The sequence below is a fragment of the Phocoena phocoena genome, chromosome 7, assembly GCF_963924675.1.
Source record: "Phocoena phocoena chromosome 7, mPhoPho1.1, whole genome shotgun sequence".
Classification (NCBI taxonomy): domain Eukaryota; kingdom Metazoa; phylum Chordata; class Mammalia; order Artiodactyla; family Phocoenidae; genus Phocoena; species Phocoena phocoena.
The window spans coordinates 60,743,820-60,766,721 of record NC_089225.1 but is presented as its reverse complement, the minus strand read 5'-3'; the positions used below and the strand labels follow the sequence as shown (position 1 = coordinate 60,766,721).

Below are 22,902 nucleotides of genomic sequence, written 5' to 3'. Positions count from 1 at the left end.
TCTTTCTGATAGTGCAACGTACCGGTGCAGAGCTGTGAATTATGTAGGGGAGGCTATCTGTCGGGGATTCCTCACCATGGGAGATTCCGAAATGTTGGCTCTGCTGTCAAAGAAAAGTAAAGTGACATTGAGCAGTGTGAAGGAAGAATTAGTCTTAAGGAACAAATATTCAGACAGCTTTTTTGAATTTCAGGTGGAGGAAGGGCCTCCCAGGTTTATCAAAGGTATTTCTGACTGTTCAGCACCGTTAGGGACAGCAGCTTATTTCCAGTGTTTAGTCCGTGGCTCTCCGAGGCCCACAGTTTACTGGTACAAAGATGGGAGATTGGTGCAAGGAACAAGGTTCAGTGCCGAGGAAAGTGGCATAGGGTTCCACAACCTGTTCATAACAAGCTTAGTGAAGGAGGACGAAGGTGAGTACAGGTGTGTAGCTACGAACAAATCGGGCATGGCTGAGGCCTGTGCAGTGCTCACCCTAATTTAAAGCTCCTCATGCAAGGTGTTGGTGTCCCCATAATGATGAGAATGGACTTGAATGCTTTCACACTTTCCAGATTATATAGTTCTAATAAATCTCCAAATACATCTACTCTATTTGAACAAATTACATTGATAAACCCCAGGGAAAACAGTTTCTCTATGTGGAAATCTCATGTTTGTAATACATGTAAATATTCTATTATCTAAACTGTGGAATTATCACCTGTGTCAATTCTGCTGTGAATCATCAAACACTATTAAACATCTCCTTGGCTACCTAATCGTTGGTACTTCTACTTTACCCTCCTTCTACTCCATAAAGTCCTTCAGCAGAATGCATTCTCTTTTAGCAGATAAACTGTATGTCAAGTAAAATGTGAAATGGAAGACCATGTCAGATGACCACACAGACAAATTGGTAAGGTAAAATCTCTCTGCTCTGAGTATAAGTCATTTTGGAAGTGATAACTCTTTTGCACCCAAATACATGCTTATTTACTCAGAACAAACCAAGCAGCAACAGAAACCAGCTTTGCCCAACTGGTAACTAACTCTATAATCTGTTTTACCTTGCAATCTTTATATTTATTTTTAGCTCTTTAAAAAATATTTTCATTATTAATATCCCTCTTCTTAAGTGTTTTAACTCTTGCTGCTTTTGAAGGGACCAGTGGTGCTCTCTTGGTGGGTAGAGTTCACCTAGACATTTGCAGAATATGCAAATAAATATCTTTCCACTTTTGGAACTACCTTATTTTCTCAATTTCTGAGATAGCATTAAGTGTAAAATGCAGCATTAATTTGATACTGGACTGGGGTTGGGACAAGAAACTACTATATTACATTTATATATAAATTTTAAACTGCAGTACAATTTCAGAATCTTTAAAATTAGAAAAAGATGGTGGGACATCTCTAGTCTTGAAGCAATATGGTAATTTGTATTTCAGATTATATACAAATAAGAAGATAATTAGCTTTCCTGTCCTTTTCTCTGAATTTTATTTTTAAAACTAGAAATTAATAAGCATTCAAATTTAAGATGTATAAACGTATATGTTTCTAAAGTGGCTGTTTTTGTTTTTCAAAATTATAATTATAGTAAGTTCACAAAATCCTTAACGTACCTATGTGCCACTGTGAACTAAATCTTCTCATATAAGCTGTAATAAACATAAAGAAACTTAGTTTTTTCTTACCTGAAAACGAAGGGTTAGACCAAAAGACCACAGAGGTGATTGTTCAACTATGATTCTGTGTCATCCCAGTGGTAACTTTTCTTAATATAATTCGGAATACATTTCAGTTTTGCAACAGATAACAAGAGGAATAATAGAATATAGTAATTTGATTGTGAGACTTCTCTTCCTCCCACTCTGTAAATTACTCACTGTCATCTAATGGCTATTTTCTCCCCTGCATTGAGCAATTTTTACATAACATGATCATATTAAATACATTAATTTTACTTTAATTCTAAAACATTAATCATTTAATTTAAATTTAATTTTCAAGAGAATCCATATGTCCAATCATGTTTATTATGCTTCTTTCATCTGTCAAATTTTTTATTCCCACAATGGGACTTCCCTAAAAGCCTTTCAAATTAAAGAAGAAACTGGGAGAATGTGTAGGATATAGACAGACCAGTCAGGCTTACACCCCACCCACCCCACCCCCCAAAGAACATTCGCTTTGCTTTCTTTGAGTCACCATAACTTATCAAGATAGATACACTATTGTGAAACAATCATTTCTGTTTCAACCAGTGAGCAACAATATCTGTGATCATAATTATAGATATGATATATATCTATATACCACATCATAATATATATTATTGTATATTATATATATTATATGCATATAATATAATATATATAATATATATATCTAATATATCACATCATAAATCCCTGAAATAAAACTAATTCTATAGTTTAGGGACTTAAGGATTTATTCTACTCTGAGTCACATAATGGATGTTTAAATAAATTAGAAATTCAGGTCATGACAAACATGATAAGCACACTTTACCCAAACCTTATACAGCATAACAATAGTTCAAACCTGTTCTTGAAAAGAAAAAAAAGTTTTAATGCCATATTGGATTGGCAGCAAGGGCTGAAAACTATACCTTTATGCTTATAAAAAGGTGGGCTTTATTTGATTTTGCTCATTAGAATTCTGTTAGTCTTAAATTCATGGCGCTTGAGGAGATTCAGAATGAAAGTGACTGAATAAAGAAAAATAAGCTTTGCCCACCCTTGGCTTACTTATTAATTGTTGTAGATAATTAAATGGAATTTTTTATTTTCGGACTCAACAGCATACAACTTAAAAGCCTGAAATATGAATTTCTCTGATGCTGGATAAAGAATTCATTGTTTTATGCATAGTAGAGTTTAAACATAATTATTAGCTGCTATTACTACATGTACTTTTAACTACACCTTTCATGTTTCGGGACTCTTGAATTTCATCTGGTATCTTTCATATAGTTAATATACCATGTTTAGAAGAAAGGAAAAACAATTGAAAATATTTCAACACGTTAGTGAGTAGGGGTATTTTCGCTATACTGACATTCACTCCCTTTACAGATACTTTGGGAGTTCAAGTGAAAAGGGAAAGCTGACATGAGTGATACATCATAGATTAAATGTTAAGTGGTCACCATTAGTATGTGAAATTAATCAATGTTTTTACAGCTTACTAACTGAAATAATAATAACTGAGTTTGTATTCTACATGCTATAGGTAAGTTTTACCAGTATATTTATATAAGCCAACAGATACTGGAGTCCTGCCTTTTACTGCTAATACATTTGAATTAAAGCATAAGACTATTCCACGTGATGCAAGTAAACTAATACAATAGTAAAACTGCTCTAGGTAAGGTAATAAAACTATTATTAACCAGAGCTGTTCTATTTACCTAATAGATTTAATGAAAAGCTGATTCCTTGTTATCAAACTACGTCTTTCATCCTGTCCATGATACTGTTTAAAGAGTATCTGTTATTCACTCTTTGTTTTCCTGTTCAATAATACTGTGTAGGTATTTCTCATGCAATAAACTATAATTAACTTTTTAATGTTGGAGTTTTCTCTCATTTCTGATTCTCCCATTTTCTTAACATAAGCCTCATTATAAAAGCTTTGTTGAAGTAATAGGGCAATTTACACAGGCAAAGGAAGGCTTGCATTTCTAGTAACTGAAAACAGTTATAAGCAGTAGCTAGAACATAGATGTTTTAGTTTGAAAATAAACAGTCTTCAATTTGACAATGAAGATCACTCTTAAACTCAAGAAAATTCTAAATGTAAATAACAATTCTGGATCTTTTTAGAAATTTATTTAAATGATCCTGAATTCTTTTTTACTTAATATTTAGTGGAATTTTTATTTAAAAGTTATGTTTTAAAGAAAAACATTTGGAGCCTGAATTATTTGATTAGCAGGATTTAGCCAGCCAGCAGTTTCTCAGACTTTAGAATTGGGACTGTATCACAAAGGAAAACTCATAAGAACATCTTTAAAATGTATAAACTCTAACACAAATGAAATGGACTGAAAGTTGCATCAGTACAGTATTTATAATCATATAATATAATAAGCTAAGGTTAAAATTTTAGAAATGTGCCTTTTGATAAATTAATCTCAAGATAATCTAATGATTTCAGGAATAAAACAGAAGAAGGCCATCAATTGGTGCATAATTCTTTGACAACTTCTTTGTTTGTTTTAGTAAAATAATAACCATTTTTCCCCATACAGAGTTTTCTAGTTCTCTTCTGTCTGCTGAGGAAGAAGGACCTCAAACCTCTAGCTCTGGCCTTCAGTTATCTAGTAGAAATGAGACACTGGAACTTTTGTCTGAACCTCCAGTTCATTCAACTAAATTCGATTCCAAAAAGGAGGGCAGTGTCCCAGTTTTCATCAAAGAAGTGTCAAATGCTGAAATAAGCATAGGGGATGTGGCTAAGTTGTCTGTTACTGTCACTGGTATTCCCAAGCCTCAAATTCAGTGGTTCTTTAATGGAGTAATGTTAACCCCTTCAGCTGACTACAAATTTGTTTTTGACGGTAATGACCACAGCTTGATCATTCTGTTCACCAAATTAGAGGATGAGGGAGAGTATACATGTATTGCCAGTAATGAATATGGACAGGCAATATGTAGTGCCTATCTGAAAGTAAATTCCAAAGGAGAGGGGCTCCAAGGACCAGAATCAGCAGAAGAGAAATCTCTGGAAAAGCTCGAAGGTCCTTGTCCTCCTTACTTCCTTAAGGAGTTAAAACCAATTCACTGTACGCAGGGGCTCCCTGCCATCTTTGAGTACACGGTGCTTGGAGAGCCTGCACCCACTGTTTCGTGGTTCAAAGAAAACAAGCAGCTTTGCACCAATGTTTATTACACTATCATTCATAATCCTGATGGTTCCGGGACATTCATCGTCAATGACCCTCAGAAAGAAGATAGTGGTTTATATGTCTGTAAAGCGGAGAATGTGTGGGGTGAATCCACCTGTGCCGCAGAGCTGCTCGTGCTTCTGGAAGACACACACATGACTGATGCCCCCTGTAAAGCAACGTCCACACCAGAGGCTCCTGAAGATTTTCCCCAGACGTCGTTAACGGTCCCTGCAGTTGAGGCACTTGACTCAGAGCAGGAGACTGCAGCTTTTGTAAAGGACACCATTTTGAAAGCCGCTTTAATTGCAGAAGGAAAACAGCAGCTTTCTTACGAGCATATTGTTAAAACCAATGAACTGAGCAGTCAAGTGACTTTCATAGCTGAGCAACTGCAATCCACAGTCATGTTACAGCAGGATATGCCCACTCCTGAAAGCATCAGTGAACTTCTTTCCATCAGTGACACTATTCATGTCCAGCCTATCAAGGAACCACCTCCCAATGTACAGCTGCAGATTGTCCAGTCCCAGGACACCCTCCCCAAAGAAGATATTCTAATGTATCAAGAGCCTGAATTACAGGTGGTTCTATCAGATACTGAAAAAATCTTCCCAAGTGCCATGTCCATAGAGGAAATTAGTTCATTAACAGTTGAGTCTCTGCAAACTTTAGTAGCTGAACCTGAAGGGAGTTATCCACAGTCATCAATAGAAGAAACGCCAGCCCATTCATATCCAACCTCTGTGGCTGAGGAAGTACTTTTACCAAAAGAAAAGATAGTATCCACAGTGGACAAAGAGCAAAGAGTGATCCTTCAAGAGCAAGAGGCGCAAAGTGCTCTCATCCTGAATCAGAGCTTAGCTGAGGGACACGTGGAAAGTTTCCAGGGTCCTGACATCATGATCTCCCGGGTCCCTTCAGAACACACGTGCACAGAAGGTGAAATCTTAATGGAAAGTGTGGATCAACTGGACAGTGCAAAGCAAGATTTCGCAGCCAGCGTTGAGGAAGGCAAGTCCTTAAGGTTTCCGTTGGCGGGTGAGGAAAAGCAGGTACTGCTCAAGGAAGAGCGTCTTGACAGCTTGGCAATGCCCCCGAACCAAACCACTAAGTATAAAAAAGAGCCCATGGCAATAAATGGTGTGCAGGAGGTGCAGGGAAGTGACCTGCTTTCTAAGGAAAGTTTGCTTCCTGCTATTCCTGAAGAGCAGCGGTTGAACCTGAAAACTCAGATCCGCAGGGCTTTGCGAGCAGCAGTGTCCAGCGAGCAGCTGAGTCTTTTCTCTGAATGGTTAAGAAACATTGAACAGGTAGAGGTCAAGGCCATAGACTTCACCCAAGAGCCCAACCGCATTATGTGCACCTACTTTATTACCTCAGTGAAGTCTCTAACAGAAGAATTAGCCATCACTATTGAAGGCATTGATCCTCAAATGGCTAACTTGAAAACTGAACTTAAGGAGGCTTTGTGCTCTATAATATGTGAGGAAATGAACATCTTAACAGCCGAGGAACCTGGAATTCAGAAAGGAGCCACAACAGACTTGCAGGAAGAAATGGATTCTTTTTCTAATCCACAGAAGGTTGAAGCAATCACCGAACCAGAGGTTGAATCTAAATATCTTGTCTTAAAGGAACAGATAAGTTATTTTAAGGTGGAAAGTCAGGTCAAAGCTGTGGGTGCCACAACTGCTTCCGCTGCTGTCTCTGATGAAAAACTGGATGAGATACCAAAACCATCAGAGGAAAAAGAGAAATCCCCTGAAGGTGGTACTGAGAAGGCTGGTACAGTAGAGATACGGGAGGCTGAGGGTAGCTCACTCAGAGAGGGTGGTCCTGACGTACAGACGCCCTTGGTGGACACGATTGCCAAGGAAGGTGACACCGTAAGACTCGCGTCATCCATAACAAATGCCAAAGAGGTGAATTGGTATTTTGAGAGTAAACTGGTGCCTTCAGATGAAAAGTTCAAGTGTTTACAAGATCAAAATACATATATGCTAGTGATCGACAAAGTAAATAGAGAAGAACATCAAGGGGAATATACGTGTGAGGCCTTGAATGATGACGGAAAAACAGCAACTTCAGCAAAACTCACTGTAGTCAAAAGAGGTTGGATTTTAAGGATTCAGTGAATCAAGTTCTAACGTTCACTGGGTTGTAATGATTTAGGTTTCCTCACTGAATTTTCACTTATCTGCCATTGCCAGAATGCAGTTTATTTAGAGTAAGAATGAAATCACAGACATAATCATGGTTATTAACTTTCCCATTTTCCCTTACTGCCTTACTGGGTGGTATGTTATATCTACACTACTACTTATTTTTAAAATGAAACGTATTTTCATATATTTCATAATACTGATAAATGCTTTTTAGTGTCTTTCTATATGAAAATACTTTAATGATATGTAATAAAAAGCTGTCAGTGAATACCTAGTTACCCTGAAATCACCACTCTCATCCTTAAATTCAAAATAACCATGATTAATTGTCCATTTGTGTTTCTTGTTTCGATTATCTTTTTTGCTGTTGTTTCACTTCATCACTTTATTTAGTAGATCATGTTTTTTTCACATCATTCGCAGTGTTCCTAGTCAGCATGGTATATTTAAAGAATATATCACGTTGTTATGCATGTAAGCCAAGAGCATCACATCATTTTAATCATTTTTTCACAATTCACTGAAAAGTAACAATTGAATATGTTGAAAGCTGCTTGCTGTCTTCTTTTGCCTTCAGTGATCTTCCTCATTTTCCAGTCACTTGTCTTAAACTGCTGCAATCCACTTCACTAATTTCAACTGTTTCACTCCATTAACAGCAACAAAGGTTAGAAGGAAAAGAAAAATGTGGGGTACCTGAGAAGGAGGTGTGCTAATGGGCTCTGCTTCCCTTTGCAGCTGCCCCAGTGATCAGGAGGAGAATTGAGCCCCTGGAAGTAGCCCTGGGCCACCTCGCCAAATTCACCTGTGAGATCCACAGCGCCCCCAATGTCCGCTTCCAGTGGTTCAAAGCTGGCCGAGAAATCTCTGAGAGTGACAAGTGTTCTATTCGGTCTGCAAATTATGTCTCCACCCTGGAAATCCTGAGAACCCAGGTTGTTGACTGTGGCGAGTACACCTGCAAAGCTTCCAACGAGTATGGCAGTGTCAGCTGTACAGCCACACTGACTGTGACAGGTAAACGCCATACACTGACACAGATGTTATTCCATTTCATATTATTGCCTATTTTACTTTTTGCAGAGGTGCAGGAGGTACTTGTCCTACCAACTGGAGAGACCAGTAGCCAAGATGGTAACACAGTGGCTAGGTAGTGCAGAGCCTATGAGAGACATGAAGTCATTGTTTACAGTCACATTTCTAAAAACAGCTAAAGAAAAAAAATTTTTATTTCAAGAGCAATGTGAAGGAATCACACAAGCAGTGGCTCCTCATAGTTTGGTTTGGGTTTTTGTTTTGTTCTGTTCTTTTTATTAAATGGTCTGGCTTGACCTCTAGCATAAAATATTTCAGGACAGTTTGGTGCTACTAAAAAGTAAATGATGTCCGAATGTGTGTAATAATTTGGAACCAGTTAACCAATTAAGAACAGAATTACAAAATGAAAAAAGCCAAAGCATAAGACTAAAGTCAAACAAATCCTAATAAGAGACAGGGAGCTAGTACAGAACTACAAACTAGGATTCTCACCCTAAGCTTTATTACTAATTGAAAAATAAGAGTAACTGCACAAATATTCTGTTCTCCATTTCCTGAGGACACACAGGATGACTGTCAAGTAGGTAACACTCATCAGGAGTTTGAATTCCCTCATTAGCAAAAAAATAATAATAACTCTTTCCTACCTCTTTTTCTCACTCTTTCTTTCTCTTTTGCTCTCTTCCTACAAAGGGAAAGTGTGAGTATGAACTTATGAACTATGGTTTAGGGTCAGAAGTAGCAATGACTTGTGCTGTTGACAGAAGCATGCACGAAATGCCAGGGTGAGGCTGTCGCTTTGTCTTCTTTTTCTTTTTGAAGTATAGTTGGTTTACAGTATTACCTTGGTCATCTTTTTCAATGACAGCATGGAGGGGAAGGGTAAATGCAGCACGCATCTTTGACTTGAAAAAGCCAGGGTTTCCTGTAGCTTCCTCTCCTCTACAACTCTTTTATATCAGAAACTCCACACCCCCAGGCCCATGGTGACCCATTCAGTGGATTTCGCTTTGTGATCAGTCTCCGTACCGCCAAGTGCATGGCATTATTCTTAATGACACTTTGGGAAATTTCTTCACCCAAAATAGGCCGGTTCAGTAATGGGACTAACACTTGAGATTCAGATCACAAGAGGAAAGAAGAAAGAGGAGGATTTTTTTTTTTAATCAGAAAGAGAGGTTCCTAAGTGTTCGCTTCCAAATGCAGAATGGACATGGGAAATCACTGCTATAAATATTTTTACAAGTTTGGAGTGATTTAGTGGATACTTTTAAAGTTGTGCCATTTAAGGATTTGCTAGTGGTCATCGACATGAGGGTTAGAGAGACTTTATAAAACTACTGAAACTTTTTATGACTTAATATCCCTACTCTTCAGAAGAGTCAAGTACGTTTTCTTTATCTTCCTTATACGGTCTTCTAATTTGCAGAATTAACATGCCAGCTGAATTGCTTACCAGATAATTCAAACAAATAATCAGCTCATAAAATGGACAAAGCGTTAGTAATAGTGAGTCAATGTTGCGAAATAAAGGAATATTTATTCTTTCCTTTGATAGAGACATTTAAAGTGCTGTCTTGCTCCTCTATAAAAAAAACTCTCGTCCCTTTCCTTTGACACATCTTTTCACCTTAATACATTACCCTACTTTGAGTAATGTCTCATGTCTACCTAAAGCTATGACTCATCTTTTTTCTTTCTTGGAATATGTAATTACAGCAAGAGCTTTGTAGGGACAAAATATAACACTGAAAACTTTTCTTTTACAGAGGCATATCCACCAGCCTTTCTCTCCAGACCTAAGTCCATAACAACTTTTGTGGGTAAGGCAGCCAAGTTCCTCTGCACAGTGACAGGGACCCCAGTGATTGAAACCATTTGGCAGAAAGACGGCGTGGCCCTCTCACCTTCCCCTAACTGCAGGATTTCAGATGCAAACAACAAACACATTTTAGAACTCTCAAATCTTACAATTCAAGATAGAGGAGTTTACTCCTGTAAGGCTTCTAACAAGTTTGGAGCCGATACTTGCCAAGCTGAGTTGGTCATAATCGACAAACCACATTTCATTAAAGAGCTAGAGCCTGTGCAATCAGCTGTCAATAAGAAGGTACACCTTGAGTGCCAAGCAGATGAAGACAGAAAAGTCACAGTTACATGGAGTAAAAACGGGCAAAAGCTCCCCCCTGGGAAAGATTATAAGATCTGTTTTGAAGATAAAATAGCATCCCTCGAGATCCCTCTGGCCAAACTAAAAGATACAGGAACGTATGTTTGCACAGCTTCCAATGAGGCTGGAAGCAGCTCCTCTTCAGCGACAGTAACTATCAGAGGTAAGAAGTGTGTGAATAATATTTCCACTCCCTTCTCTCATTTTGTGATTAAAATAATTTCATCCAAGCAGCCTTTTTGGTTTGGGGAAATCCTGGCATTGTTTGATTTTATTTTTTCAGTCTTCTTCACAATGCACTTATTCTTGTTTGTTTAAAACTGTCTGCCATTAACAAAGCTTGCTTAAAACTTCTTCTAAGAACTTCGAGTGTCTAGGCAATCCTTAACTATCTTCTTTCATAAAATTGCTCTTTGTATAAGTAGAATTTGGTTGGTTTTGTTTTTGTTTGTTTGTTTGTTTTAACCAAGAGTCTGGGAAAATGTTTTGGAATCATAGAAACATGGAAAGCTATTGAGTATGCCACAGCCTTTTCAGAAATTTCAAGAAGACATTTTATGTGTGTTATGTGTCTCTTTGTTGTATGATGTCTACTTTTCTTTTGTGTAGTTTATGATTCAGATATCTTTTCCCTTCTCATTTTTGTTAACTTCATGTAGAGCCACCATCCTTTGTGAAGAAGGTGGATCCCTCTTATTTAATGATCCCAGGTGAATCAGCACGCCTCCACTGCAAGCTGAAAGGCTCACCTGTGATCCAGGTTACTTGGTTTAAAAATAACAAAGAACTTACTGAGAGTAACACAATCAGAATGTCTTTTGTCAATTCTGAGGCTGTCCTTGATATTACGGATGTAAAGGTTGAAGACAGTGGGAATTACTCATGTGAAGCAGTGAATGACGTTGGCAGTGACAGTTGCAGTGCTGAAATGGTTATCAAAGGTTTGTTTACTCTGTCGTAGTCCATTGTTTTCCTGAGAAAATATTTTCTTTTCAATTGCTTGTAACACATGCTTTATACAATGCTTTCATGCTTTTGTAGAACCTCCTTCTTTCATCAAAACTCTCGAGCCTGCAGATATAGTGAGAGGAACAAATGCCCTCCTTCACTGTGAAATCTCAGGCACTGGACCATTTGAAATTCGCTGGTTCAAGGATAAGAAGCAAATTCGAAGTAGTAAAAAGTACAGGTTGTTTTCTCAGAAATCTGTCGCGTCCCTGGAGATCTTTTCGTTTAATAGCGCGGACGTTGGTGAATATGAGTGTGTTGTTGCTAATGAAGTTGGGAAGTGTGGCTGCCTTGCAACCCACTTACTAAAAGGTTAGTGCTTGAAAAACTGGCATCTCTTTAATAAATTGTCAAAATAGCTTTCTTAAACCAAGGAAGGAAAACCGGTACTTTCTTTTCTTCTCCTAATCTTTGAAAATATTTTTTTTGCCTTTGGTTTGACCTGGGACCCTGGGGAAAATCCAGTCTTTATCTTGAGACCAGTATAAATATATAATCTCTGATAACAAAAGTGAACTACATAATAAGCGATTTTGTCAGCTGATAACCGTTTATCTTCCTTGCTTCTTTCTCTTGGATGGAATTGTAATTCCTCTTGAATTTGATTTCTTCTTCTAATTAACCAACACCATGGGATAGATAAATGTAATCTAGATAAAGTTCTTAAATGCATATGGTGTTGAAGTGTTTGGGAATTAAGAAATTTTGGATGCTCTCTTTCTTTAATTAGAACCACCAATCTTTGTAAAGAAAGTAGATGATTTTACCGCACTAGCAGGACAAACGGTTACCTTACAAGCTGCTGTGAAAGGGTCAGAACCCATTTCTGTCACATGGATGAAAGGACAGAAGATCATTAAAGAAGATGGAAAAATCAAAATGAGCTTTGCCAATGGTGTTGCGGTCTTGATAATCCCTGATGTGCAGATTGGTTTTGCTGACAAATACACATGCCTGGCTGAAAATGAAGCTGGAAGCCAAACGTCTGTTGGGGAACTAATAGTTAAAGGTTCGTGTAAGAACGTTTTAACTTGGAGTTGATATTTCCTTTTAAAATGAAACCTTACTACACACTTCAGAATTCCAACTATTTAATACCCTTGTAGAACCTGCCAAAATCGTTGAGAGGGCAGAACTGATCCAGGTGACGGCAGGAGACCCAGCCACGCTGGAGTATACAGTCACGGGTACCCCAGAGCTCAAGCCCAAATGGTACAAAGACGGGAGACCTTTGATTGCCAGTAAAAAGTATCGAATAAGTTTTAAAAACAATGTTGCCCAACTCAAGTTTTATTCCGCCGAACTGCATGATAGCGGCCAATACACATTTGAGATTTCCAACGAAGTGGGCAGCAGCTCCTGTGAGACAACTTTCACTGTCTTAGGTTAGTATCTTTAGAAACCTGTGCTTCCATATTCCTCTGAAACCCAACAAACAACCAAAACTAAAATCACTGAGCACTGTTCCACGTTGTTCTTTCTTCTCTTCTTGTGCTGTGAACAGATCGAGACATTGCTCCATTTTTTACCAAACCCCTACGCAACGTGGACAGTGTGGTTAGTGGGACCTGCAGGCTGGACTGCAAAATTGCTGGCTCCCTCCCCATGAGGGTGTCCTGGTTTAAGGATGGTAAAGAAATAGCTTCCTCTGACAGATACAGAATAGCATTTGTGGAAGGCACAGCCTCTCTGGAGATAAGCAGAATAGACATGAATGATGCAGGGAATTTCACCTGTCGAGCCACAAATTCCATGGGAAGCAAAGACTGCAGCGGAGCCCTGATTGTGCAAGGTTGGCTGGAACCTGTGCCTTTCATTCTTACGTAGACAGTGTTCAAATTAAGCCTTCTTCCCTTCAGTCGTGCCTCTTAACTCTTTGAAATTCTTTCTTATCCCCCTTCTTTAGAACCACCCAGTTTTGTAACTAAACCGGCATCAAAGGATGTTCTGCCCGGCTCGACCATCTGCCTGAAGAGCACCTTCCAAGGGTCTACCCCTCTCACAATCAGATGGTTTAAGGGTGACAAAGAGCTGGTTTCCGGTGGAAACTGCTATATCACCAAAGAAGCTTTAGAAAGTTCCCTGGAATTGTATGTAGTAAAAACCTCCGACTCAGGCACATATACCTGTAAAGTCAGCAACGTGGCTGGAGCCGTGGAGTGCAGTGCAAAGTTATTTGTAAAAGGTTTGCATAGTTTTCTTGACATCTTTGTGCCACCATTGTCAGAAGTTCTTCCCTCTTTCTCACGTTTCTGGGTGATTTCTTTCCTTCCACAGAACCTGCCACATTTGTTGAAAAGTTAGAGCCATCACAGCTGTTAAAAAAGGGAGACGCCACCCAGCTAGCCTGCAAAGTAACGGGCACCCCTCCAATTAAAATAACGTGGTTTGCAAATGACAGAGAAATTAAGGAGAGCAGCAAACACAAAATGTCTTTTGTGGAGTCCACCGCGGTTCTAACACTTAAAGATGTTGCCATTGACGACAGCGGTGAATATATGTGTGAGGCTCAAAATGAGGCTGGCAGTGACCACTGTGGTAGCATTTTAATAGTCAAAGGTTTGTGTTCACATTGCCCCTTGTGATACCAAAGTTGTGGCCCAGGGCACAGACTCCACCCCCATTAACTCACAATAATTCCTTTTCCGCTATAGAGTCACCTTACTTTACCAAGGAATTTAAGCCCGTTGAAGTGTTGAAGGAGTATGATGTCATGTTGCTGGCTGAGGTGGCAGGCACAGCTCCCTTTGAGATCACTTGGTTCAAAGACAACACAACACTGCGAAGTGGTAGAAAGTATAAAACCTTCATTCAGGATCAGCTGGTTAGCCTGCAGATCCTGAGGTTTGTAGCTGCGGACGCGGGTGAATACCAGTGTCGGGTGACCAATGAGGTGGGCAGCAGTGCCTGCAGTGCCAAGGTGACCTTAAGAGGTTAGTGTCAGTTCTAATGACGGACTGGCTTTTCTGCAGTGTCAGTGATTTTATTTTTTTAAAGCCAGTTTTGCTCTAGAGCTGGTATTCATTGAGAATTCATTCTTCTACTAGAACCCCCAGCTTTTGTAAAGAAAATCGAGAGCACCAGCTCCCTTAGAGGAGGTACCGCTGCCTTCCAGGCCACTCTGAAGGGCTCCTTGCCAATCACGGTGACTTGGCTGAAAGACAACGATGAAATCACTGAAGATGATAACATAAGAATGACCTTTGAGAACAATGTGGCCAGTCTGTACCTCAGTGGCATTGAAATCAAGCATGATGGGAAATATGTCTGTCAGGCCAAAAATGATGCGGGAGTACAGAGATGTTCCGCATTACTCTCAGTAAAAGGTTGGTTCAGAAAGTTTGCCATGGGTTTCAGGGAAAAATGCAGATGTAAGCCTTTCAGCAGAGCAGTTCACAACCCACACCTATCCCTTTGTTTTCTACAGAACCTGCAACAATCATTGAGGAGGCTGTGTCTATAGATGTCACCCAAAGAGACCCAGCCACTTTGCAGGTTAAATTTTCAGGGACTAAGGAGATTACAGCCAAATGGTTTAAAGATGGCCAAGAACTGACCCTGGGCCAAAAATATAAGATCAGTATCACTGACACGGTCTCTATACTGAAGATTATTTCTACAGAAAAGAGAGATAGTGGAGAATATACTTTCGAAGTCCAAAATGATGTTGGGAGGAGCAGCTGCAAGGCTAGCATTAATGTATTAGGTTGGTACAGCTTTTCTATGGAGAGAAACTGGGCATTTCTGTGCTCCTTCATCTCTTACAATTTTAGAGAAAATAAAAATTGGTAGATTGACCATTTTTTTTCTTTTTCATTGCATAGATCTTATCATACCTCCCTCATTCACCAAAAGGCTGAAGAAAATGGACAGCATTAAAGGGTCTTTTATTGACTTAGAATGTATAGTGGCTGGGTCACATCCCATGAGCATCCAGTGGTTCAAAGACGACCAAGAAATAACAGCTAGTGAAAAATACAAATTCTCTTTTCATGACAATACTGCCTTCTTGGAAATCAGTCAGCTGGAAGGTACAGATAGTGGAACCTACACTTGTTCTGCCACTAATCAGGCAGGACACAACCAGTGCAGTGGCCATCTGACAGTCAAAGGTTGGCAATTTTTATCCCCGCCTCTCAAGAACTTATTGCTCTCTCATTTCTTAATTCTTACCTTGACTGATCATTCTAAAATAAACCATTCCTTCCCCCTTTTGCTTCTTTTTCTTTCACCCAGAACCCCCCTACTTCCTGGAAAAGCCACAGTCACAAGATGTCAATCCCAATACAAGGGTTCAATTAAAGGCGCTTGTGGGTGGCACTGCACCCATGACAATAAAATGGTTTAAAGATAACAAAGAGTTGCACTCGGGAGCAGCTCGCTCAGTTTGGAAGGATGACACCTCCACCATTCTAGAGCTCTTTTCAGCCAAAGCTGCCGATTTGGGGACCTACATTTGCCAACTGAGCAACGATGTTGGCATAGCAACCAGTAAAGCTACTCTCTTTGTCAAAGGTCTGGTCTCTACATTTTCTCATTGTCTCACTTGCCTAGATTTTCTTGGAGGGAGGGAAGAGGCTTAAGAAAACGATTCTCATTGGCCTTTGGGTTAAAAAATGTTCAATATCACATGTTTTCCCCCATCTTTAGAACCTCCTCACTTCATTAAGAAGCCCAGCCCAGTCCTAGTGCTGAGGAACGGACAATCCACGACATTTGAATGCCAGATAACAGGCACTCCTGAAATCAGAGTTTCTTGGTATTTGGACGGGAATGAAATAACAGCCATTGAGAAACATGGCATTTCCTTTACTGATGGTTTAGCCACTTTCCAAATTTCTGGTGCCAGGGTAGAACATAGTGGGACTTATGTCTGTGAAGCTCGTAACGACGCTGGCACGGCAAGCTGCAGCATTGAGTTAAAAGTGAAAGGTTCGTTACTGCATCTTCTCTCCTTTCTGGCTGTGCTGCTGGCTAGTCCTCGGGTCTTCCTTTGAGTGAGCTATTCTCTGTCTTCCTTTTGAATCTTTAGAACCTCCCACCATTATTAGGGAGCTGAAACCCGCGGAAGTAGTCAAAGATAGTGACGTGGAGCTGGAGTGTGAAGTTATGGGAACATCTCCATTTGAAGTCACTTGGCTGAAGAATAACAAGGAAATTCGAAGCAGCAAAAAGTATACGCTGACTGACAGAGTGTCAGTGTTTAATCTCAATATCAACAAGTGTGACCCCTCAGACACTGGTGAATACCAGTGCATCGTATCCAACGAAGGCGGCAGCTGTTCTTGTAGTACTAGAGTCTCTCTGAAAGGTCAGTTAGACACACAAGGAGCAGGCTACCTGACACAAATTCTGTAATGCTCTTTAACCTTGTATGATGGGGAGGAGTTCAAATATACCTCTTCTTTTCACACTGTCTACTTTAATCACAGAGCCACCCTCGTTCACTAAGAAGATAGAAAACGTCACTACTGTCTTGAAAAGTTCTGCCACCTTTCAGAGCACTGTGGTGGGCTCTCCTCCCATTTTTATAACCTGGCTCAAGGATGATCAGATTCTGGATGAAGATGATAATGTTCACATCTCCTTTGTGAACAATGTGGCCACAGTTCAAATCAGATCTGTGGATAATGGACACAGTGGGAGGTACACGTGTCAAGCCAAGAACGAGTCAGGCGTTGAGAGGTGTTATGCTTTCCTTTTAGTACAAGGTGTGTAAGCTAATCCCTTTCAAGAGTTATTCTGTGAAGACAATTTCACAAGCAGTTCCTTGGTTCCATGGAATTATTAATGCAACTCATCCACGTTTTCATTCTTACTACAGAACCCGCTCAGATCCTAGAGAAACCTAAGTCTGTTGATGTCACTGAAAAAGACCCCGTGACCTTGGAGTGTCTTGTGGCCGGAACACCAGAACTCATAGTGAAGTGGTTTAAAGATGGGAAACAAATGATGCCCAGTAGATATTATTCAATGAGTTTTGAAAATAACGTGGCCAGTTTTAGGATTCAGTCAGTAATGAAGCAAGATAGTGGGGCATATACTTTCAAGGTGGAAAATGACTTTGGAAGCAGTAGCTGTGACACCTACCTGAGAGTGCTAGGTTTGTATCTTGGCCCCAGTCAGCTTCCCTTACGTATATTATTGTCCTTGGTAAACAAATGGCAACATATTAATGGATGTGTTTTGCTGTTTGCATTGGACAGATCAAAATATTCCTCCATCATTCACCAAAAAATTAAGCAAAATGGATAAAGTTCTAGCCTCTTCCATTCATATGGAGTGCAAGGTTTCTGGCTCACTCCCTATTAGTGCTCAGTGGTTTAAGGATGGAAAAGAAATAACTACAAGTGCAAAATACAGGCTCGTCTGTCATGAAAACACTGTGTCGCTGGACGTTAGTAATCTGGAATTAGAAGATACTGCGAATTACACATGCAAAGTCTCAAATGTAGCAGGGAGCGAGGCATGCAGTGGCATCTTAACTGTAAAAGGTTAGAATTTCTTTACCTCTTTCTGACCCTTTTCTGCGATTGCTTTTCAAATGTAGCACTCTTTTCTGGAGTCCTTTAAAACTAAAAGTCTCCATAATTCTGTTTCTTTAGATACATATATGTTGAGTTCAAGAAATATTCAGTCATTACCTCTTTTCAGTAATGTTTTTTTATATGTCCATAAAACTGTCAAAATAACCCAACAAGAAGGAACTTAATTATACGTATTTCTCTTAAAATCTATAGAACCACCAAGTTTCCTAGTGAAACCTGGGCGACAACAAGCCATACCTGATTCTACAGTGGAATTTAAAGCTATACTAAAAGGAACACCACCGTTTAAAGTAAAGTGGTTTAAGGATGATGTGGAGCTTGCCTCTGGACCTAAATATTTCATTGGCTTAGAAGGCTCAACTACCTTCTTAAATCTCTATTCAGTGGATGCTTCCAAGACTGGACAGTATACTTGCCAAGTTACCAACGATGTTGGTAGCGACTCTTGTACCACAGTGTTGCTTGTGACAGGTGTGCCAGTTTGATTGTTTTATGTTTTTGTCTGACCTGTGGCTCCTGTCCTTTCTGTAATCTTTTACAATATATGTACCCAGTCAAGAAAGTACCCTTCTTTCTAACACGGTACACGCTGTTTGCCAGGCATTGTTCATGTTTTTCTCTTTCCTATGTAGGACCTAATTGAAGTTCGTTATTTATACCTGCTCTGTTCCCTCATAAATCTCCTCTTTTCTTCACTCTCTAGAACCACCAAAGTTTGCAAAGAAACTAGAAGCAACCAAAATAGTGAAAGCAGGTGACTCAGCACGACTTGAATGCAAGATAACTGGATCCCCAGACATCAGAGTTGTGTGGTACAGAAATGAACATGAACTCCCAGCCAGTGATAAATATAGAATGGCTTTCATTGATTCAGTGGCCGTCATACAGATGAATAGTCTTGGTACTGAGGACAGTGGGGATTTCATTTGTGAGGCTCAGAACGCTGCTGGCAGCACAAGCTGCAGTACCAAGGTTATAGTAAAAGGTAGAAACCTCTTTCCTCTGTTCCTCATTATCTGAAACCCACCTTCTTCTCCCCGGGCTATCATAGCTCTTCATTCTTTTGCTGTCATTTTTAGCTTCCATTTGAGATCATAGAACATTTTCCCAAACTAGTATTATTTCCATTTTTAGATGTTTTTTCTTCTTAAGATTTGCCTACATGTAGACAATCATTCTGAGATATTTTTCTTGTTATTCCAATGTCGTAATTCTACTCACCTCAACATATTAGCCAAGCAGTTCAAATTTGATGTTTCCAAAATGCTCAAAAAAACAGTGGGCATTTTAAAATTAATTTTTGCCTTCAATCAACTTATAAATATATCATCATCCTCACTATAATCTTTATCATTAAAAGCAAGGAATATTTACCACATATATACAAGGTTCAAGCAATACAGATTTTAACCTTACATTTACAACAGGACAATTATGTATATTTTTCTCTCTCAAATGTCAGTTCCTATTTTTTTTTAATTATATCACTATACTTTGTTGCAAATAGTACTAGTGTTTTCCAGAATTTTTTTCACAAAGTCCAAGTTTGTCATATTGTAAGGTGATTATTGCAAAAACCATTTGTTGACATGGAAGACTTAGAGCACAAATGTTGTGATAACTTCCAAGTGTCCCAATTGTAATGTGTATACAAAAAATTTCATCCCTGAAGTCAGGACTCCGTACCTCATGCAAATCATATTGATTCTTACACTTGGGTTTGGGGGTTTGTTTGGTTATTGTTTTGTTTTGCTTTACAGTTTTGTGCATCAATCTTTATAGTCCCAGAAAAAGTAGTAAGGTGGAGTAGACAGAATGTCGAACTGCTCAGTAAGGTCACCTGAGGTCTAGCCCAGGTTCTCGGCCAGTGAAGCAGAGTGATTTTGTAAAGGCTGATGACTTCTCTGAAGCTGTTACTCCTAAAGTGATAGTGCTAGACCTATTATAGTATCTTGATTCATTCTTCCAATTTAAAAACAAAGAAATAAAAATATGAAGTTAGGTAGCCCAGTTCATGAGGAATTCTTGCTTTTTACAGAACCACCTGTTTTTAGCAGCTTCCCTCCTGTGGTAGAAACCCTTAAAGATGCTGAAGTTAGTCTTGAATGTGAACTTTTGGGAACACCACCATTTGAGGTGGTTTGGTACAAAGATAAGCGACAACTCCGAAGTAGCAAGAAATACAAGATCGCATCCAAAAATTTCCATGCCAGTATTCACATTCTCAGTGTCAACACTTCAGATATTGGTGAATACCACTGCAAAGTACAGAATGAAGTAGGAAGTGATACCTGCATTTGTACTGTAAAATTAAAAGGTATGCATTATTTCCTACTCATGGCAGAAATGGCAGGAACGTGCAAAATGCTTATTTGTTTTCTCTCTTCCATTATCTCGACAATCTTTCCAACAATCTCCATCCGTCTTTCCCTCTTCAGAACCACCAAGATTTGTCTCCAAACTGAACAGCCTCACGGTTGTAGCTGGTGAGCCCGCTGAGTTACAAGCATCTATAGAAGGCACCCAGCCTATTTCTGTCCAGTGGCTTAAAGAAAAGGAAGAAGTGATTAGAGAAAGTGAAAACATCAAAATTACATTTGTGGAAAATGTTGCAACTCTGCAGTTTGCAAAAGCAGAGCCAGCTAATGCTGGGAAGTATATCTGCCAAATCAAGAATGATGGTGGAATGAGGGAGAACATGGCCACGTTGACTGTTTTAGGTTGGTACAATATGGCGCGATAGTTCCTTGATACAAGGAGGTGCCAAACGCTGAGATGACTTACTAAGAGATACTGGTAGAGTCTCCTGTTTTGAATTTCTAGAACTATGTCAGTCGTCACCCATTTCAAAGGTTTACGGGAAAGGACCTTTCAAACACTCCTTTCTGTGTCTGTGAGCCTAACAAAAATGAGCCGTCTCTTATTATTTTCTTGATGGGTTACAGATGTAATCATGACTATCTTTTGTTGAAGCATGAAAAAATTGGGAGCCCAGCATATGCTACAAGGAAATTTTTTCTGAAAGTAATAGTTGTTAAAGCTGACAAGAACTCCAAAGATCAAAGTTTGATAGGAACGACTTACACTTTCATCTTTGGGCATATTCATTTTCAATTTTGCCATTGTTTGGATAACAACTTTCAAAAAACTGTCTTTAGCACCTCAAAGTAGAACAGAAATACTGAGTAATTCATAACAACATGCAGGCTTTGTTCTAGAGAGGGTCAAGTGCAAATCAATATATGTCAACATTGATTTGTACATTGAATTGTTTTGGAAGTCAACTAATGCACCAACATATTTCTTAATAATAACTCGTATAATTTCGTGACAGTGTGTAATTATGGAATCACATTTTAAGGTCTAGAGAAAGAGAGAGAGAGAGAGAGAGCCCTAAGATATCCATATCATTGGAAGAAACAGTGTTAATGAATTTGATAGTAGAAACAAAGTAAAGTTAACAGGCTTTGACAGATGGCTATCACATTTTATTTCAGAGCCTGCAGTCATTGTCGAGAAGGCAAGTTCGATGGCAGTGACTGCAGGAGAAACGTGCACTCTGGAGTGTAAGGTGGCTGGCACTCCTGAACTCTCAGTCGAATGGTACAAGGATGGAAAGCTGTTGACCAGCAGCCAAAAACACAAATTTAGCTTCTACAACAAAATCTCTTCCTTAAAGATTCTCTCCGTTGAAAAGCAAGATGCAGGCACATACACTTTCCAGGTTCAAAATAATATCGGAAAAAGCAGCTGCACAGCTGTGGTTGATGTTTCAGGTTAGTTCCGATATGTTCTTCCCATTGCTTAAGCAAATTCCTTTCACATGCTTTCTTCTCTCAAGTGTCTTCTATTCTTTCAAACCACGAGTCTCTTGCCTCTCCTCATGCAGACCGAATGGTTCCTCCCTCTTTCACACGAAGTCTGAAAGATACAGTTGGGGTCCTGGGTACATCTTGCGTCTTGGAGTGCAAAGTAGCTGGATCATCACCTATCTCTGTTGCCTGGTTTCATGAGAAAACCAAGATTGTCAGTGGAGCAAAGTACCAAACTACGTTTTCAGATAATGTCTGCGCGTTGCAGCTGAATTCTCTGGACTCATCGGACATGGGCAATTACACATGCATGGCTGCTAATGTCGCTGGGTCTGATGAATGCCGTGCTGTGTTGGCTGTACAAGGTCAGTGTTAGACGCTCACACCCTTTCTTATGAGTTCCTCTTTGGGTACATATCCAGTCTGACACACATTCAAAAGTGCTCTTCTTTTTGATTCAAAATTGCAACTAAATTCGATGCTTACAGGATCTTATCATTGTCCTCCTTGTCTGTGTAGAACCACCCTCTTTTGTGAAGGAACCTGAACCTTTGGAAGTACTACCAGGCAAAAACATCACCTTCACAAGTGTCATTAGAGGAACACCTCCATTCAAGGTTGGCTGGTTCAGAGGTGCCAGAGAACTGGTGAAAGGAGACAGATGTAACATCTATTTTGAAGACACCGTGGCAGAACTGGAATTATTTAATGTCGACACATCTCAGAGTGGGGAATATACCTGTGTGGTTTCTAACAATGCCGGCCAAACATCCTGCACTACCCGTCTCTTTGTAAAAGGTTTGCTCCAGTGCATTTGTGCTTCCTACTTTTTAAGGGACATCTTTGTTTGTGTTTTCACTGTGTTTAACTGCTGTGCTTTGTCACTCCCCAGAACCAGCTGTATTTGTGAAGAAATTAAGTGGTCACTCTGTAGAGCCAGGGAAGTCCATCATTCTGGAGAGCACCTACACTGGAACACTCCCCATTTCAGTTACCTGGAAAAAGGCTGGTGTGAACATTACACCATCTGAAAAATGCAACATAGTCACAACAGAGAAGACCTGCATCCTGGAAATTCTGAATAGCACAAAAGGAGATGCAGGACAGTATTCTTGTGAGATTGAAAACGAGGCAGGAAGGGATGTTTGTGAAGCTCTGGTATCTACATTAGGTGTGTTTCTTATTCTCAAATGATTGGCATTTGTCTAACATGAGGCATGGTTTGTGTGCTTTTCTTTAATTCCAGTTGCTGACTGTGAAT

At 39.5% G+C, this 22,902-nt stretch overlaps 1 protein-coding gene across 1 annotated transcript in view; it reads left to right on the top strand.

Moving 5' to 3' along the window:
• TTN (titin) overlaps window positions 1–22,902 on the top strand; it is a 285,745-nt gene that overhangs the window by 70,960 nt on the left and 191,883 nt on the right. The window contains exons 46-73 of the mRNA XM_065880462.1: window positions 4,262–7,012; window positions 7,804–8,082; window positions 9,873–10,436; window positions 10,933–11,214; window positions 11,315–11,593; window positions 12,012–12,290; window positions 12,388–12,666; window positions 12,786–13,073; window positions 13,188–13,466; window positions 13,559–13,840; window positions 13,936–14,214; window positions 14,329–14,607; window positions 14,709–14,987; window positions 15,106–15,393; window positions 15,518–15,796; window positions 15,932–16,213; window positions 16,314–16,592; window positions 16,714–16,992; window positions 17,106–17,384; window positions 17,488–17,775; window positions 18,022–18,300; window positions 18,533–18,814; window positions 19,868–20,146; window positions 20,268–20,549; window positions 21,327–21,605; window positions 21,719–22,006; window positions 22,161–22,439; window positions 22,534–22,812. Of these exons, the coding sequence (XP_065736534.1) occupies window positions 4,262–7,012; window positions 7,804–8,082; window positions 9,873–10,436; window positions 10,933–11,214; window positions 11,315–11,593; window positions 12,012–12,290; window positions 12,388–12,666; window positions 12,786–13,073; window positions 13,188–13,466; window positions 13,559–13,840; window positions 13,936–14,214; window positions 14,329–14,607; window positions 14,709–14,987; window positions 15,106–15,393; window positions 15,518–15,796; window positions 15,932–16,213; window positions 16,314–16,592; window positions 16,714–16,992; window positions 17,106–17,384; window positions 17,488–17,775; window positions 18,022–18,300; window positions 18,533–18,814; window positions 19,868–20,146; window positions 20,268–20,549; window positions 21,327–21,605; window positions 21,719–22,006; window positions 22,161–22,439; window positions 22,534–22,812 (10,620 nt within the window). The remainder of the gene's footprint in view (window positions 1–4,261; window positions 7,013–7,803; window positions 8,083–9,872; window positions 10,437–10,932; window positions 11,215–11,314; window positions 11,594–12,011; window positions 12,291–12,387; window positions 12,667–12,785; window positions 13,074–13,187; window positions 13,467–13,558; window positions 13,841–13,935; window positions 14,215–14,328; window positions 14,608–14,708; window positions 14,988–15,105; window positions 15,394–15,517; window positions 15,797–15,931; window positions 16,214–16,313; window positions 16,593–16,713; window positions 16,993–17,105; window positions 17,385–17,487; window positions 17,776–18,021; window positions 18,301–18,532; window positions 18,815–19,867; window positions 20,147–20,267; window positions 20,550–21,326; window positions 21,606–21,718; window positions 22,007–22,160; window positions 22,440–22,533; window positions 22,813–22,902) is intronic.